This window comes from Tasmannia lanceolata, unplaced genomic scaffold (genome assembly GCF_043159265.1).
Source record: "Tasmannia lanceolata isolate RefF3 unplaced genomic scaffold, GAP_Taslan_0.1 ptg000013l, whole genome shotgun sequence".
NCBI classification, from domain to species: domain Eukaryota; kingdom Viridiplantae; phylum Streptophyta; class Magnoliopsida; order Canellales; family Winteraceae; genus Tasmannia; species Tasmannia lanceolata.
This window is the reverse complement of record NW_027518690.1, coordinates 10,213,556-10,229,664: the sequence shown is the minus strand read 5'-3', so window position 1 is coordinate 10,229,664 and position 16,109 is coordinate 10,213,556. Positions and strand designations below refer to the sequence as shown.

Sequence of the window (16,109 nt, the reverse complement as noted above, 5' to 3'; positions counted from 1 at the left end):
TCATAAATAAGTTGTTTGGCATGGACCCACATTAGCTGATGGCTCTGATGCACGCTCAGCTCCGTCATAACTGGCTGGTCCCACCAGTACCTCGCTCTAGTGTTACTGCACCGTTTCATATTCTCCTCAAGTGATGATGACATGGGTATACTTATTATTTCTATCCCCGGGTCATGCATGCTTAGGTAGACGTCTTCTCGGGGATATATGTTCCCATTTCATATGATTTTCACCCAAAACTCTTCAAAGTTAATAAATTAATAGCATAAGAGACCGAGTGCTCTTCGGACTTTCCTCATTCATAATCAGGCACGGACTCATATATATTTCTGGTTATCCATTGCACATAGGATTTGTTTTTTTTTTTTTTTTTGTTTCTTGGCCTATCCATGAGTGGCGGCGACTTTGAGTTATTTTAGGTACGTCTTAGTTTCGAGCCCTGGCTCCGGATCAAGATTTTTATCGCCACTCGGGCTATGCTATAAGGGTGGCAACCGTTTTGAGAGTTCCATGGTAGAGCTCTCCTTCACGTGGATGATCTAGAGACCGTCGGAGGCTCTTCCCTCGGCATCTTCTCGGATCGGGGTCCACAGGTGCTCTCTCATCTTCTCCTCAATTGGTGCCACCCCCACCTTTTTATGAATGTCTTCATTTTTAATTCTATCTAACCTTGTGTGGCCGCACATCCATCTAAGCATTCACATCTCCGCTACACTTATCTTATGCACATGCTGCTTCTTGGTGTGGCCTAACATTCTGAGCCGTACAGCATGGCTGGCCTCACAACCGTCTTATAAAACTTTCCCTTCAACTTGGTAGGGACTAAAATATCCCTATGGTATAAAAATGATCAAAATATCCCATTGGATTTGCATTGGGCATATTTTAGTGATTTTTCATAGGATAAGGGCATTTTGGATTTATAAGATTTCAAATCCAAATTTTATTTTTAAAAGAAGATTTCAAATCCAAATCCAAAAGGCATCCAAACAACAGATTTTTTAAATTTAGATTTGAAATCAAAATCTTTACACGCACGGTCATCCACACGACATTATTTATAAATATGTAAAATTTAAAATTATAGATTTCAAATCCACATATTTTAGAAGAGGAAATGGTTTGTGAGCAGCTGCTCAGATAAGCTTATCTGAGCAGGAGCTCACAAACACATGTGGCCCCACATTTTTCGGGGGATCCAAAGCATTCATTTGGAAGGCCCTTCCATTGATAGGGTGTGTACCAAAAATCAGCCCTATAGAATCATTCTGACCCTGCGATTTGTGGAGGGAAAAAATGGGCAGAAACAGTGTCTGTCCATTTTCCCCTCCACCTTTGATTGGGTTAGAATGATCCTATAGGGCTGATTTTTGGTACACACCCTATCCATGGAAGGCCTTTCAAATGAATGCTTTGGATCACCCCAAAAATGTGGGCCACATGAGTTTTTGATGCAGCTGCTCAGATAAGCTATCTGAGCAGCTGCTCACAAACCACATTCTCATTTTAGAAATTCAACCCCAACTCCAAATCCATGGTTTATCCAAATGTGGTTTTAATGAATTTGGAAAGGTCAACTTAAATGGGCAAAAAGTAAGCAACATAAACAAAGGCCATTGATATTGGCACTACCATGTTTTAATAATTGCACAAACTCGGCATGCCTTTCTTTTTTTTCTTTTGAAAATGATAGCCAATTTATTGGTGGAAAAGACTGAGGTGGTCAAAATACAAAGCAAATTGCATCGAATAGAGAAGAAAGATACAGAAAAGAGAGATTAAGGGTGTGTTCGGCGACCCTTCTCATTCTCGCCAAAAATTTCGGGCAGAAACGGGTAAATGAGAATCGGGAGAAACGACTTGGAGTCGCTTCTCAAAATCCTATTTTTAGCCGTCTAAAACTGTGAAAACTTAGAAACGGACCTTTGCGGGTCGGGATGCCGAACACAAGATTTTTGGGATTCTCAACTGTTTTCATTCTCCATCCCTAAAAAATAGCAAAATGCATCATCAAGATGGTTACTGAACACACCCTAAGGGGGAAGAAAGTAAACAAAGAGCGAGATCATCTTTAGAGACTCCCTCTCTTGCTTGATGGTTGGCCACTTGGTTAGCATAGCAACGGATATGGAAAAAGGACCAAGGAAATCAAGCCATCCAATCAATCATTTCATCAAAAAAGTGATCAAAACACCATGGAGGCTTCTTTTAGATTTGTTTTTGCTTTTGATCTTTGTGCTTCGGCAGTTTTGAAGCAAAAAATGGTCCAAGAGTGGGTTCCCTCGGCGTTGGATACAACCAAATTTAATTTTGATGGCTCTAGCTTTGGAAATCTGGGCCCAGCCGGCATTGGTGGGGTCCTAAGGAATAGTGACGGAGCGGTATTGTGGGCCTTTGATTGCCCTATTGGGATCTCTGATGCAATGTCGGCGGAGGTGAGAAAAGTACATCAAGGTTTGAAGTTGTTGGCAAGAGACCGGATAGAAAATGTCATTATAGCTGTCTTTCCTTTTTAATAGGTTTCTGAGAGCTTTAATAACGTTTTTTGGGAATGTAATAGCATTTGATGGCTGTTTGAGAAGAAAAGACAAACTTAGTTTGTGCATTTATTAAAACATGGTAATTCCAACATTAGTAACTGTTGAAGTGTAGTTAGGGGTATTTTAGTCATTACTGTGTATGTGAGGGGTATGATTGTCATTGTACTTGGTTGCCCTAGTTGGGCCTTATATATACATCATTTTACATGGGAGCTCCCTAGTGGAGACTCTCCATCTCTCCATTCCTCGTCTTCTTCCTGTCTAACCCTAATCTCATTTCTAACATGGTATCAGAGCTAATGATCCTAAGGGAAAGAAAAGTGAAGAAGAGTCCCTCTCTTATCCATCTCTCATCTCTCTCTCTCTCTCTCTCTCTCTCACACACACACACACACGTCGTATCCCTCCCCCTCTCTCGTGCGCTACCCTCACCCCAAAGCCCTAGCTCTCATCTATGTCCTCTCTCTTTTCCCTATCCCTTTCCCTTTTCCATCTTCCCGAAACCCTCCAAAACCGAAATCCCTAAACCTTAAACCTTCATCTCTAAACCCTAACCTTCAAGCCCTAACCTCCATCTTGTGAATCCCTAAACAAAAAACCCTTTTTTGTAAATACAATTTGTGAATCTATCCATCCCAAAGAAAGAAAGACAACCCAAAAGATCCCTACTTGTGTATTCTTTTCCTTCTTCTTTTTTCCTTCATCCATAACATTGTATCTTGTTCTTTTATGGTCCTAAATCCATAAATTTCTTTTTTCTTTTTAGTTCTCCATCCCAAACTCTCATTCTTCTCTAAGTCCATACGCTTTTTGGGTTCTAGTTTCTTTCACCTCTCTTTATGTTTTAGACCCTTTCTTTCTTTCATGTTTTGAGTCTCTTCCTCCATCCATTCCATCCATTCCATCCTAATCTGTCTTTTCTCCTCTAGAATCGTGGTCTTCTGTCTTTTGTGTTGTTCTTCAAGGTGCACACCAAGTGTTTGGTGAAATGTCCGAGAGAGGTGTAGTGCCTTGAAGTCGTTCTTTTTGTTGAAACCCTCATGTAGTTCCATGGATGGAGTGTGATGTATCCTTGTCTAGTTGTTCTCTTGTTGTTGGCTTGTTGTTGCCTTACGGTTTTCTTGTAGTCATCTCCTTCTTCCCATTGTATTCTTATAGACACCCCATTTTGACTGGACCATTTTCCCCAAAATCAAATAAATTTTTGAAATCGAATAAGATCCCGAAGTCGAATAAAATCTTGAAATTCCCGAAGGAGTAGGCCCTAAATGCCAGGAAAATCTGAAATTTTGGCAGCCTGTTGTGCTCATGGAGAGGTACAAAGTTCCCGGAATATGACCATTGTTCCAAGCAGAATGATTGCAAATTTTCACCAAAATCGGAGAAGAATTGCCAAGTACGACAAATCAAGTAAGTGCAAATATCAAGATAGGTTGTGTAAATGTCATTATTCTTTTGGAGAAGGGGAGTGAAATATCTCAGAGTGGGTTGTTTAAGATGGAAAAAAGGGAATCAAAAAATTAGTGAATGTTTATTTCTCCCTCTTCTTGCCCTAGCCACCCAGAAATGAAGAAATGTTGTTATGGTATTCACCAAAAGGGGCTGCCTGGAGGTGCAAAAAGGGGTAGGAAAATATGAGCATTTGCTTACAAAAGAAGCAAAAAAGCTCGTGAGAGGCAGGGGAGTTAGGGTTTTCTATCCTATTTTTAGAAGCTGCCATAGAAAGAGAGAGAAGGTGATGAGATTTGGGTTTTCTCCTTCGGCCATCCGATCTCCAGCCTCTCCCTCACCAGCCATCTTCCCTGCAATCATTTCCCATTTCAAGTCTTCCAAAACCCTCATCTATTACATCGGCCACCATCTCCTTGAACCTCTTCCTTTAAACCTAAACCCCAACTCCATTACCACTAGCTACCCCTTGCTCCATCTCTTCCACCATTGATATCGGCCATTTCGCTGGAATCCTACCACCGGAATCCGGCACCACCACCAACAGACCTCATTTACCCTTTCATTTCTCATCTCCATCGTCTCAATTTCTCATCACCATAACCTATCACTACCATTTTCAGCCAACACCACCTTCCCCTTTCTTGAACCCAAATTCATCATCTCGACCACCATTACCGCCATACCCATCACCATCATCAACAAATCACTACCTCCAACCCCTTACTCCTTGCAGCCATCTCCGTTAGATCTAAGAAACCCCATCTTCTACCTCAATTCCACTTTCATTACTTCCTTTCTCAGCCATCACCATTCTTCTTCTTCCCCTTTTACCTCCACCTTAACTCCAAACCTCAAGTTCCCCATTTTCTTAACCCTAGACCTTTGGTTTACCCTTGTCTTAGCCCTAATCGCTAGATCTAATCTTCTCCAATACAGACTTATTCATCTTCATCCAAGTTTTGGTCAATTTCGATCAAGATCGGCATACTCCCTCTCACAGCTGAGTAGAAAAGCATCAAGAGAAGAGGTAATTATTCGTGTTCTTCTTCTTACACTATCAATGTTGTTACTCTTTCATAATTTGTGAGGATTTATCCCTGATGATCATTTAACTAGTGTACGGTGGCTGTTATGTTTAAGCGCTTTGGCAATTCCTCTGTGATTTGTGATAATCCCTCTAGGATGTTCATCTAAAGGTGTACGAATGTGATGATAGTCAGAACTTCTAGTGATCCTTCATGGGTTATGAAAATTTGTCTATGTGATGTTCATTTGAAGTTGCATAAAGGTGATTTTCCTTGAATCCACAGTGGTTTTTTCCGATGGATTATGATAATCTTTCTGTTGATGATCCATTTAATGGTGTGTGATCACGATTTTAGTTGAGATCTACAACAATCTTCCTTGGATGTGCATTTGCTTGTATGAGGTTATTATTTTGCTGAGAATCAATAGTAATTCTTCAAGTTTTATGGAAATTTCTTTTGAAAATTCATTTAATAGTGTATTACTGTGTTTTCTTTGTGGAGCTTGTAGCTATCACTTCAAGATCGGTAGTAATTTTCCTATTTGGAACTCGCTCATGAAGTTATAATATGCTTGGAATTGGCTATATTTCTCCCTTGATTCGTAAGCAATTGTAGCTTTATTTGGAATTTTCTGCAAATTTGTCATGACTCACAGGGAATTTCCTTCAGTCACTAATTGATAGCCTATGGTTATGATTTTATTTGAAGAGGGTAGTATTGGTTTGTGTGATATGTAAGCATGTTCATTTGATGAGCAGCTGGTCATGTGTAGATACTACAATTCTTCTGTAGATACTACAATTCTCCTATACGTTGGTTTTGGATGTTAAGCTTGACATGACGTTCCATGGTTATACAATGTAGTTGTTTGATCACAACCTTTACTAAATTGCTACTGACTTTAAATTTTGGGATAGAGTCATGCCAATTGATTTCATTACATACAATAGAGTGGTCGTATATTGAAGATATGAGTTAGTTTGTGAAGTTTTACTTCATGAAAATGTTTCCAGTAGTTCTTTCACACCCGGGGATTTCAAAGGAATTTGATAATGCTCTCTATTCATAAACCAGGGTCAGCTTTAATGACTCCCTGATTCTCCATTTGGTTGTTTAAAATCAGTATTCTAAAGTGGGTGTAAATACTTTCATAGATTTGTGTGCATTCTCTTTCAAAGGAATTGTTATCAAGGAGAGCCTGACCATTTCATTTGATTCTGAAGATTAAGTACTTTTTCTCATTATTTGGATTTCTTGTGGGCATTTTTAATTGGATCATGATGGTCTTAGCGGGGGTATGGCAATAGAGATATAAGGTTTACGGTTATCACAAAGTTTATTTCAAAATTCGTCTGTTTTGTTTTGGGTTTATATAGTATCTTTTCAGCTTAAGAGTCAATTTTCTAAGGAAAGTTGCAGGAAATGTCTTCTATGTCCTGGTTGGAATCGAAAGTTAGAGGGAATGCTCTTTGTGTTGATAATGATTGGTTATCAGGTTGAATTTGGTAAAGTACCATTCTTAAAAATATCCGTCCAAGATACAAGGTCCTGATGTCTTAAGATATCTTTGTTGTATTGTGGATATAATGAAGATCAGGCATTATAAGAGATAATGGATACGCTTGTAGAATGTTTGTTGGTGCAGTCAAGCCAATACATTTCCCTTAAATGGATAATTCTACATGTATGCCTAAACACTTATGTGACTCGACCATCTGTCTTTACTTTGATTAGAATGCATGAATTGAGTCATATGGTATTTTCATGTATGTTTCAACACACTAGCCAATGATATGGTTGTTGTCATGCACTGAGAATTACATCCTCTGTTTGATTCTCCATTGCCGCCTATTTCTCCACCTCCACACGCCTGTCACCAACATCTTCATCATCTCCTCGACCAACACTTCCAGATCCGCCCACCCTCTTCATCTTCATTTCTCTCTGTAATTCTTCAAACCCACGTCCACAAAGACCCAAGAACCCATTGACCCCCCTTTCATTTTGGCTATCCATTACCTCATCAGCCCATCGTCACCACCGAACCTTATTTGATCCTAACCAAATCATTAATCCCCACCTATCAGCTCCATCTCCGACCCAACCACATTTCTCTAGGATAAGGTTGGAAAGAAGACTAGAGAAATCGTTTTGGATGTGCTACTATTCCACGCCATTTTCAAGGGCAGTAACTAAAAGGGTTTCAAAGATGGGTTTGGGGTCTCTATTTGAGGGTTTAGCTGATAGAAGAAGAAGAAGAAGAGGGAAAGGAGAGAGATATGAGATCTCTCTTTGTGGAAATTGAAGAAAAGGAGAAGAGTTTTCTTGGGTAGAAGAAAGAATTTTCTTGGACATTTTTGGGCGAAGAGGAGAAGACATGCCCAGGAGGTAATTTCAGTTCTATCTTCTCCTCATAAGTTCATTTCCTGTTTAAGCTTGTGTGGTTAATCATGTCATTGATGTTTGCTATATTTAGAAATTTGTTTCTTTACAGCTTCTTGAACTTCTGTTCCAAGAATTTTGTGTGATTGTTGCTTGGATTTTTGGAGGTGTTTGTATGAGACCCATTTTTCTCTTGATTGTCATCTTTCATTTACTCCCTTCTGATGAATTCCTTAAGTTAGTCTTAATTGTTAAGACTTCATAGTCATTTTCTATATGCCATCGTATACATTTCACTCCCTGTTTTGTTAAATTTAGGTAGATTTCAAGAAAGGACTGTAAATATACTCTCTCTGTTGTGTCTAGTATTCTATTGGGTCACAATTGGATATCATAATCCGTGCAAGGCATCGAAGTTTTTATCCTTGGTTTGGAAATGAGGGAGTGTGATCATTGAAATACGGGAAGGCCTTCGTTGCTCAAATTATGATGATGTACAGTCCAGATGCTGTTCAAAGTTTCTTCAACATAACTCATATACAAGTAAAGATGTTGTCTGTTACCAGTCCATTATGGACTGTTGACAAATCAAAATGCGTTCACTTTCAAGTGTACCTCAAATGCTTATTTACACTGTATTGTCTTGCATTTTCTTTGTCTCTGTCAACTTCGATACCCTTCATTCTTTGCATGGGCGGATATCAGTATTCCATTTTATAAATCTTTATATTTCAATCGTGACTTCACATATTGACCTGTATTCGCTCATTTGCTTATTCCTGTCAATCTGTTATTGCAAACATGGGTTAGAAATCACTCGATTGGTTACACCTTGATACATCAGACAATTTGACTGACTTAGGAATCTTGGTTGTTGCATAACATAGATGCATATTTGAATTGTCAGTAAATGACAAGAATAATTGCTCTTTTGCCAGAGATATTCTTGAGGTTACCCTTGAAGCACAATCATAGTGAGGCTACTCGGAGCCCCCTCGTTTCTTTTCTCCGTCTCTCCCCTTGGGTTCCTTGTCGATATCCAAATTTCGTTTTGGAGTCCTAGAACTTCCTTTTGCTGTCGGGATCTTCATTGGAGTTCAGGATAGTCATCAGTGTTCGACTTTTCCATCGATTTTTCAGGATATTCTCTTCAAGCCAGACGATGACAGAATGTTTCTTGAGCCACCCCTCTGCCCTTCATGTCTCTTTTCTTATCTCGTCACTTCTCATAGGGCTTAGGGGTCTCCTCTTCTTCGTGGTCATCATTTCTTACAAGGCTCGGGGTGTCTTCTTCGGGTTCATTCTCCTCACGTTCCTAGGAATCCTATTCGAACTTCGGAATTCCATCGATTATAGGGACATTTCCTCGGGTTTCTTCTTTGTTCAGAGCCATTCTGCTTATGTTCCTCATGATTCTCTTCTCATTTCGGGGTCCCTTCAATCATGGGAACACTTTGTCGAGTTTAGGCTATGACGGACGGCAACCTCTTGAGCCAAAACCCCTTTCAATCAAAACGGATAAACAAAAACACATAAAAAATACAAAACAATAAAAATCACAAAACAACAAAAAACTTAAAAAACACAAAAAGCGTTTTTCGAAAAGCTGTTTCGAACTACGTCGGCTTGATCCCTTTCCACAGGGTACGTAGGCAGCTTGAGACCGGCATCCCAAGTCCATTCAAACCTTTTTGGTAAATTCTTTCAAACCATTTCAATAAACATTTTTACATCTTTTCAAAAATCATTCAAACCTTTTTAATAAAGCTTTCTCAAACCTTTCAAAACAAAAAACTAAAAAATACAAAAACTAAAAATGGGCAAGGATGGTGATTGCCAGGTCACTCGGAGCCCTCTCTTCATTCCATTTTCAGTTTTGATCGTGATTTTTCGGTTTTCATCTGTTTTCCGACGTTTTATCGGGTTTTAGGACGGGCGATGACGTAGCGTGGCCCCTTTACAGGGATTGTCCTCGCTGAGCCCAACGATAGGCTATGACGACCGCGAGACTGAGATTTGTCCGATCTTTAGCGGATCAGGATCGCTAGGTTTCCCCATCATTGGTTGATTATCCTCTTTTGCCTTTCTTCTTCTCTCCAGGCGACGGTTTCCTCATCTACCTTGTCTCCGAATGTTTCCTGATCGGCGGTTATCTTCTCTTAGCTTTGTGCTGCTTTGCCGATGATCGTTGTGCGCACCTTTGGTGTGTCCTTTTTTTTTTTGCTCGCTGGACCGTTGTTTTTCCTGCCATTGTGACTCCATTGCTCTTGATTTGCAGATCCGTTCACATGTTTTTGCAAATGAATGGTGGCCCTACCCTGTTTTTGCAAATGTGTGCAGGAACCATTATATATATATATATATATATATATATATATATATATATATATATATATATATATATATATATATATTGGTTTCTACACACTAGTGTAGATAAGTTATCTACACACTAGCCTAAAATACAGTGGAGGGCATATTGATTGGGTGATCCAAACCATTCATTTGATTGATCCTCGAATAGATAGGGTGTCCACAAAAAACAGCTCCATAGGATCATCCCAACCCTTCACAAATCTATCCATTTTTTGCTTCCACTGTTCGAAGGGTTGGGATGATCCCATGGAGCTGATTTTTTGTGGACACCCTATCTATGTGAGGCCAATCAAATGAATGGTTTGGATCACCCAAACAATATGCCCTCCATTGTATTTTAAGCTAGTGTGTAGATAACTTATCTACACTATTGTGTAGAAACCGTTCTCTCTCTCTCTCTCTCTCTCTCTCTCTCTATATATATATATATATATATATATATATATATATATATATATATATAGATACTAGTAAAAAACCCCGTGCGATGCACGGGCCGACAAAGAATTGTACGGACCACATCACCGGTTGATCCAAACCGTCCATGTGATGGAACACAACATCAATAGGTTGTGCCCGTAAGATCATTTCCATAGGCTGATCCTAGCCCTCCAATCTATAGAGGTTTCCATAATTAAAAAAGCATAAAGGAGGGGGGTAGAATTGAAATTATGTGGCTTTAATGGGTGCCTTTGTTAAAAAACATAAAGGGAGGGGGTAGGATTGAAAATATGTGGGTTGAATGGGTGCCTTTGTTAAAAAAAGTGATGTGTAATTCACATAGAATTTTGGGAAAAATTCAAATAATTCTCTCCTTTTCTCTTCTGCTATATATATATATATATATATATATATATATAGAGAGAAAACGGTTCCTACACATATGTGTAGAGAGTTCTCTACACACTAGCTTAAAATACAGTGGGGGCCCACATTGTTTGGGTGATCCAAGCCATCCATTTTAAAGGCCCTCACATAGATAGGGTGTCTACAAAAAATCAGATCCATAAGATCATCCCAACCCTACGATTTGTGGAGGTAAAATGGGTGTCTTTAAACCTTTACAAATTAGTCCATTTTTTGCCTCCACAGTTCGAATGGTTAGGATGATCCTATGGATCTGATTTTTTGTGGACACCCTATCTATGTGAGGGCCTTAAAAATGAATGGTTTGGATCACCCAAATAATGTGGCCCCCACTGTATTTTAAGCTAGTGTGTAGATAACTTATCTACACATATGTGTAGGAACCGTTTTCTCATATATATATATATATATATATATATATATGAGAAAAGGGTTTATGCGCTCGAGCGCAAATAAGCTTATTTGCGCTTGAGCACAGAAACTGGGGTGGGCCATATTTGGGGTGGGGGGGGGGGGGGGGGGGATCCAAAGCATTCATTTGATGGGCCCTTTTATGGATAGGGTGTCCACCAAAAATCAGCTCCATTGGATCACCATAGGGTGTCTATTTGTGGGGTGAAAACTGGGCACATTAGTGGACAAACAGTATCTGTCCATTTTGAAGCCCACAAATGGACACCCTATGCTGGTCCAATGAAGCTGATTTTTGGTACAGACCCTATCCATGATGGGGCCGCCTTCCAAATGAATGCTTAGGGTCCCCCCCCCCCCCCCCCCACACACACAAAAAAAATGTGGCCTCACCCCTGTTTTCAGCACTCGAGCACAGATAAGCTATCCGCGCTCAAGCACAGGAACCCTTCTCTCTCTCTCTATATATATATATACATATATATATATATATATATATATATATATATATATATATGAGGAAAGTGTTCCTGAGCTAGAGCTCAGATAAGCTTATCTGAGCTCTAGCTCAAAAACGTGTGGCCCCACATTTTTGGAGGCATCCAATTCATTTGGAAGGCCCTTCCATGGATAGGGTGTGTACCAAAAATCAGATCGATAGGATCATCCTAACCCCATCAAAGGTGGAGGGGAAAATGGACAGACACTGTGTCCATGTTTCTGCCCATTTTTCCCTCAACAAATGGCAGGGTTAGGATGATCCTATAGGGCTGATTTTTGGTACACACCCTATCCATGGAAGGGTCTTCCAAATGAATGCTTTGGATCACCCCAAAAATGTGGGCCCAAATGAATGCTCAGGAACACCTCTCTCTCTCTCTCTATATATATATATATATATATATATATATATATATATATATGAGAAAAGGGTTCCTGCTAACGTTAGCAGCTAAGCGTAAAACAAGGGTGGGGCCGCATTGTTGGGGTGGTCCTAAGCATTCATTTGAAAGGCCCCATCATGGATGGGGTGTGTACCAAAATTTAGCTCAATTGGATCATCATAGGATGTCCATTTGTGGGGGTGAAAATTTAGCTATATATATATATATATATATATATATATATATATATAGCTAGAGCTCACAAACACAGGGGTCCCCACATTGTTTGGATGATCCAAAGCATTCCTTTGAGAGGCCCTCATATAGATAGGGTGCGCCCAAAAAACCAGCTTCATAGGATCATCCTAACCCTTCCATTTTTGGAGGTTAAAAATGGGCACACAGTAGTTTTTGGGTGGGGTTAGAGGTGGTTAGAGGAAGGTGACGGCTTCCTTGTGCGTGTGAGATGAGACTTCAATGCCAAATGTTTTATTGAGCAATGTTTCTAGTGTCAGAATTCTGCCTGGCATGCCGGCGTTCTCAAAGTTAGTTGATAGAAATGCTCTTGTTGACTTTGCTTTGTTTGGGGCACATAAAGAAGAGTAGATTAGATTGCTTCCTAATTTGCCATGCTTGGTTGGGTTTGGTCAGGAGCAGGTTGCCTTCGACAAGCCATTTCTTATCAGTGTCCCATCCTTTTGGACCCGAGGATGAATTCTTGAGTTAGCTGGGAGTTTTTTTACTAGGACTTGGGAGAGACCCTTGTGGGCACACTTATCAAATAATCATCATTGTTCAATACTTCAATTCCGTCTGGCCAGATCTGTAGTCGTCTATTTATCAACGGATCTGATCACATCCAAGTAGCACACACACTCCAACTATGATACATGGAGTCCCATCTTTGACTGATCGTAACTGCTCATTTCATGGGCCTTTAGGGGTGCAACTTGGGTCGGGTTCAACCCGATTTCTGCTCGCGTTGGGTTGGCCATATGGTAACTCGGGTTGGGTTCGGGTTTGGGTTCGAAAAAACCAACCCGATTTTATTTCGGATTGGGTTCGGGTTGAACACAAGATAACCAGACCCGACCCGAAACCCGGCCACGTGTTTGCAAGAGTACCAAAATTTAAGTGTTTCAATGGCCGGTTACATTACTTTTCAGATTGATTTAAATTTTTGCATATTTCCAATGCCATGCGCCCCCCCCCCCCCCCCCCCCCCCCCACAAAAAAGAAGAAGAAAAGAAATCAATTAGTTATGCAATTGTAACATCAAACAACATGTACTTTTTCCCTTGCTGAGCATTGACAGTCAAAAACTATATAAAATATGGTTCAAATTCAATGACTAGAAGTAAAGATTATTAGATGGTAGAATTGTTGATTTCTTTGTTTTTTGAGCCATAGGTGGTTCCAAGTAAAGAATATCAGATGGACGGTTTAGATAGGTCAAAGATAGGACTCACTCGGCTTTATTGGGTTGAGGCTGCTGCCTCATTGACAATTCAATAACAAATTTCCTCCAATTGAAGGGTTGGGATCATATGATAGATGACGAGACAATCCAGTGCAAAACACGGCTAGTTGTTTGCTATGGAAATAAGGAAATTGAACGACCACTATCAACTCTTTCTCACGTTTAAAACCGGTTTGATATAAACTGGAAGAAATCTGTCTGTTGAAAATTAACCCAAACGATTTTGGGTCCTTTATTTATTTATTTTTTCTGTTTCATGTTTCCTATTGTCTTTGGATAGTTAAATGATTAGGTTGCTTTGATATTTCTTAGCTATTTGATTTATTATCTCCTTCACTGTAAAGCACGTTACGAAGCGAATCTAATATTTCGTTTTCTTTTTCTGAATTCCAGAGAATGGATGCTTCGTCTGAGCAGAAGGCTGAGTTGGTGAAAAAAGTCCGACGGTTGCTGTCGAAAGTCGAAGATGATATTTATCAGTGTCAAATGGAGGCTCTTGAGTTGACAGAGGAGAGGTGTGAATTGTATGGAATTGCATTGCCTGAAGAGAAAAGGTGGTCGAGTCTCATCGAACACGAGGATGCTTTGCGCAATAGGGTGACTGATCTTCTCAAAAGGGTAACTGTTCTGCGTCGGGTATATGTTCATACAGTAAGGATGAGCCCAGGAGAAAGTGATGGTGGTGTTAAAGCAGAGTTGAATGCTGGAAAGGTGGTAAGTTTTGGTGTTCAAACAGAGTTATTCAATTGTAACATCAGACAACATGTACTTTTTTCCTCGCTGAACATTGGACGGTCGAAAACTATATAGAATATGGTTCAAATTCGATGACTAGAAGTAAAGATTATTAGGTGGTAGAATTCGATGACAACAGATTTCAGTGATTTTTGAGCGACCAGTAAAAACCAAAAAAAGATCTTCTGGGTCAACCAAAAAAAGATCTAGGAGCTATTTTTTCTCTTTCATGTTTCCTATTATCTTTGGATAGTTAAATGATTAGGTTGCTTTGATATTTCTTAGCTATTTGATTTATTATCTCCTTCACTGTAAAGCACGTTACGAAGCAAATCTAATATTTCTTTTTCTTTTTCTGAAATCCAGAGAATGGGTGTTTTGTCTGAGCGAAAGACTGAGTTGATGAAAAAGGTCCGATGCGTGCTGTCGAAAATGGGAGATGTTGTTTATCAGTTTCAAACGGAGGCTCTTGAGTTGACAGGGGAGAGGTGTGAATTGTATGGAATTGCATTGCCTGAAAGGAAAAGGTGGTTGAGTTTCGTCAAACGTGAGGATGCTTTGCGCAAAAAGATTACTGATCTTCTCAAAAGTTTTGCTGATCTGCGTCCCTTATATGTTCATATAATGGGGAGGAGCGGATGGGAAATTTCTAGTGGTCTTAAAGCAGAGTTTAATGCTGGAAAGGAAAGTGCTCGTGCTAGTCAATGTCAAACGGAGGCTCTTGAGTTGACGGAGAGTTCTGAATTGCATGGAATTGCATTGCCTGAAAAGGAAAGGTGCTCGGGTCTCATGGAATGGCCTAGTCATATAGAAAGGAGCTTCCTAGGAAAAAGTGCTGGTGGTGTTAAAAAAGGAAAGGTAAATGTTGGCATTCAAGTAGATATGGAGGTTGCAGAGAAAGTAGATCTTACTCATGCTCGTGCTCATGCTGAGGCCGGACAGGAAAGTGCTCGTGCTGAGGCCATAGAAGAAAGTGCTCGTGCTGAAAGAGAGTTGGGAAGCCGGAAGAAACCACGCTTCGAGTAGGTCAATCAATCATAAGCTACTATGGATACCCATAGGTTACAAATTCAAGGACATAGTAGGTCTATCTTTCAAAAAAAAGGAAAAAAAAATCAAGGACATAGTAGGGCTGGTAGATGCCAAAAGTTTAAAGTAGGTTTGTGTTGTGATGATATAGCAGTAGTATTTTGTGTGCAAAACAGCTTGAATCTATCCATGCAGGATGGCCAATTACAAGAAAATGTAAGTGTCGAATGATACAATCCAGTATCTTGTTATGCCTACGGCAATTTCTGGGGTCACACAAGTTGCTGGTACTATTCTAAGCAAATGGCTGCTAGGATAATCAGTGCTGGATAAGACCCATGTCGGGCAACCACTAAAAAAATGAGGCGTGGGGAAAAACCCATTTTCAAAATAGATATTTTCCATTTCATTTACAGAAGAATTTGAGATTCTTTGAACTTTTTCATGAAAATTTTCTGAAGGATTCATTAGCCGACCCCAACTAGTTTGGGACAAAGTCTTAAGTTGAGTTGAGTTGTATTTCCAGAAGAATTTGAAAACCTTAGGGTATGTTTGGATTGCCAAAATCAAGTGATTGAATCTGTTTCCCACTACAACAGGTGGGAAATAACACTGATGTAGAAAAATACTGTAATCTGTTTTCTGCCTTAAGCAAGAGGAGGCATTCTCATCATAACCTTAGGGAATTCAAAATAGGAATCAAAATAGAATGCCAATTTCAATTCCCGATTCTTGCAATCCAAATGTAGCCTTAGGCTGCATTTGAAATACAGGAATCAGTATCGACGCCAAATTCCAATCCTATTCTAATTCTTCCAATTCTAGTGTTCAATTCTATTCGGATTCGGTAAAGTCAATGCAAAAAGATAAATCAGTATAGCAATATAAAAACTAACAGCTGCATTCTCATAATAACCCTAGCTTT

General features: G+C 39.7%; 1 protein-coding gene across 2 annotated transcripts in view; it reads left to right on the top strand.

The window, feature by feature from the left end:
• LOC143889742 (uncharacterized) overlaps positions 1-15,464 on the top strand; it is a 32,126-nt gene extending 16,662 nt beyond the window's left edge. The window contains exons 2-3 of one of the 2 annotated variants that reach the window (XM_077394064.1): positions 13,814-14,131; positions 14,522-15,464. In XM_077394064.1, coding sequence (XP_077250179.1) covers positions 13,817-14,131; positions 14,522-15,181 — 975 coding nt within the window. In that variant the 5' untranslated portion in view covers positions 13,814-13,816 and the 3' untranslated portion in view covers positions 15,182-15,464. Of the gene's footprint in view, positions 1-13,813; positions 14,135-14,521 lie in introns of both variants that reach the window. The other variant, XM_077394063.1, reaches the window with a different exon arrangement.
• Positions 15,465-16,109: the final 645 nt, after the last annotated feature.